This window comes from Diachasma alloeum, unplaced genomic scaffold, assembly GCF_001412515.2.
Source record: "Diachasma alloeum isolate Michigan unplaced genomic scaffold, Dall2.0 Dall_scaffold_27541, whole genome shotgun sequence".
Lineage (NCBI taxonomy): Eukaryota > Metazoa > Arthropoda > Insecta > Hymenoptera > Braconidae > Diachasma > Diachasma alloeum.
This window is the reverse complement of record NW_021682909.1, coordinates 1-1,844: the sequence shown is the minus strand read 5'-3', so window position 1 is coordinate 1,844 and position 1,844 is coordinate 1. Positions and strand designations below refer to the sequence as shown.

At 34.2% G+C, this 1,844-nt stretch overlaps 1 protein-coding gene across 1 annotated transcript; it reads left to right on the top strand.

Annotated features, from left to right (window-relative positions):
* Positions 1–8: 8 nt before the first annotated feature.
* LOC107047191 lies at positions 9–1,831 on the top strand. Its single transcript, XM_015269941.2, has 5 exons — positions 9–82; positions 166–227; positions 302–454; positions 524–608; positions 1,684–1,831. Exons 1-5 carry the CDS (start codon positions 70–72, stop codon positions 1,812–1,814), a joined length of 444 nt encoding a protein of 147 aa, XP_015125427.1. The 5' UTR covers positions 9–69; the 3' UTR covers positions 1,815–1,831.
* The last annotated feature ends 13 nt before the right edge of the window (positions 1,832–1,844 follow it).

Genomic DNA, 1,844 nt, shown 5'->3' with positions numbered 1-1,844 from the left:
CTATTCTCGAATAGTAATTATCATTTGTTAATCGTTGCCGATATTTTGATCTTGAATATTTGCTACATTATGTTTCTCACGGGTGAGTATTTGAATTGTTTTTGAATCAATATCTACAATGATGTTTTTTTCCTCGTGCTACCAAGAGTGTGCAACTTGTTACAGAGGAAATGAGGTTAAACAACAAAACAATTGTATCTCAGGGAAAGTCCATTGGGAATTTGCAAGTAAGTTCTTTCATAAATGTAGAATCCATTTCCCAAAAATTTCCTGACTAATCAATTTATGTAAATTTTGATAGCTACTTGATTCGCTAAATGGACGAAAACGACTTGAGGAATCAATATTAGGGATTGTGGAGTGTACGTACGTTTCTCATCCAAATGAATCACAATCCGAAGTTCCCATGCTCAATTGGAAAACAACCAGATGGAAATTCGTTCTCATGTCAAAAGTAAGGACATCAATAATTCTGTAAATAGATCTGTCGTTGGGCATTACTTATTGGAACTTTATTTTTCAGGTCATCTGGATAACTAATGGCTGCCAACAATATTTATCAATATTTGCATTGATAATGGCTTCATTTTCAAGAATAATTTGCATTTGTGAGTGATCTTACTTAGAGGCCTTTCCACTTATGAGTCATATTTGAGAATAATATAAATTTGAATTGGCATGGGAATTTAATTGGGCTATCATTATTTAATAAATTTATTTTGCATTATCCGTAGTAACCGAAAGCACCGCTCATTACGATTTTTCACATTCCATATTCCTGTATATTAATGCTACTACCTATCCTCCAGGTGTTGTAAGGATTCCAATTATCCAAGCATGATTCCTATCAAATTTCTTCTCTTGATTACAATATTCCATAAAATTCTCTTCGAGACTATAGTCCATAACCTGAGAACTTCATAACTTTTCTTTCAGATACGTCTAATAAAAGTTTCGAAATTCGTCATAACCTCAATTTGCATAATTTTTTTTTCTTTTATTTTTAATTTGCCTAATTGATTGACTAAATTTTCAAAGAAATATTCAGAAATTTGTTATTTGTATTCAACGATGACAGACACTGAGATAACAGGAAATGATCTATGGGGCCTGGAAGCATCGATTCACATTGAACAGATCTTTTGGAATTGTTTTTGATCTTTCCACTATAAATAAAATTGGTTGATGTCCGCAATATATTCATATTTCATTCCATTTCGTCCAAAAGTGTGACGGGTTCGTGGTGTGGGTTCCCACTTCCACTGAATAATCTTTGCGAAAATATTTCATTGGAGAATAGCCCCCACAAGCATTTCTATAGACACGGGTGTGGGAGACTACGAGGATAACCCTCTCATAATCTTCGATTGAGCATCTATTCTGTATTGGAAATATTGGGATTTTTTGAATATTCGTAGTCCGGATGAAAAGTTCATAGCATGTCATTATTGCATTGAAGAGTATACCTGAACAGAAATTAAGTCGCTGATTAGAATGGCAAACTGAAGGAATGAATATTGTTGTGCGGGTAACACATGTGCTTTTGTTGATGTTTGTTGTTTGTCGTCATCGTTATGGGGTGTGTCAATGTTCATTAAAAAAATAGTTGGGTAATGTTCAAATTCATATTTTATCGTTGGGAAAATGGCATAAAATAATTTTCTAAAAAGTCATAATTTACAGATGTACGAGAAACGAATCATATCATGCCGAGGCTGTGTTGCGTGGCGGAGTCTGATGCGATTCAGGCTGTCGTCGAATACATTGACAATTTCCGCACAAATGAATTTCCTACGAATTGGGCATGTTTATGAATCATCTTCGTCGGTCTTCTGACTTTAATC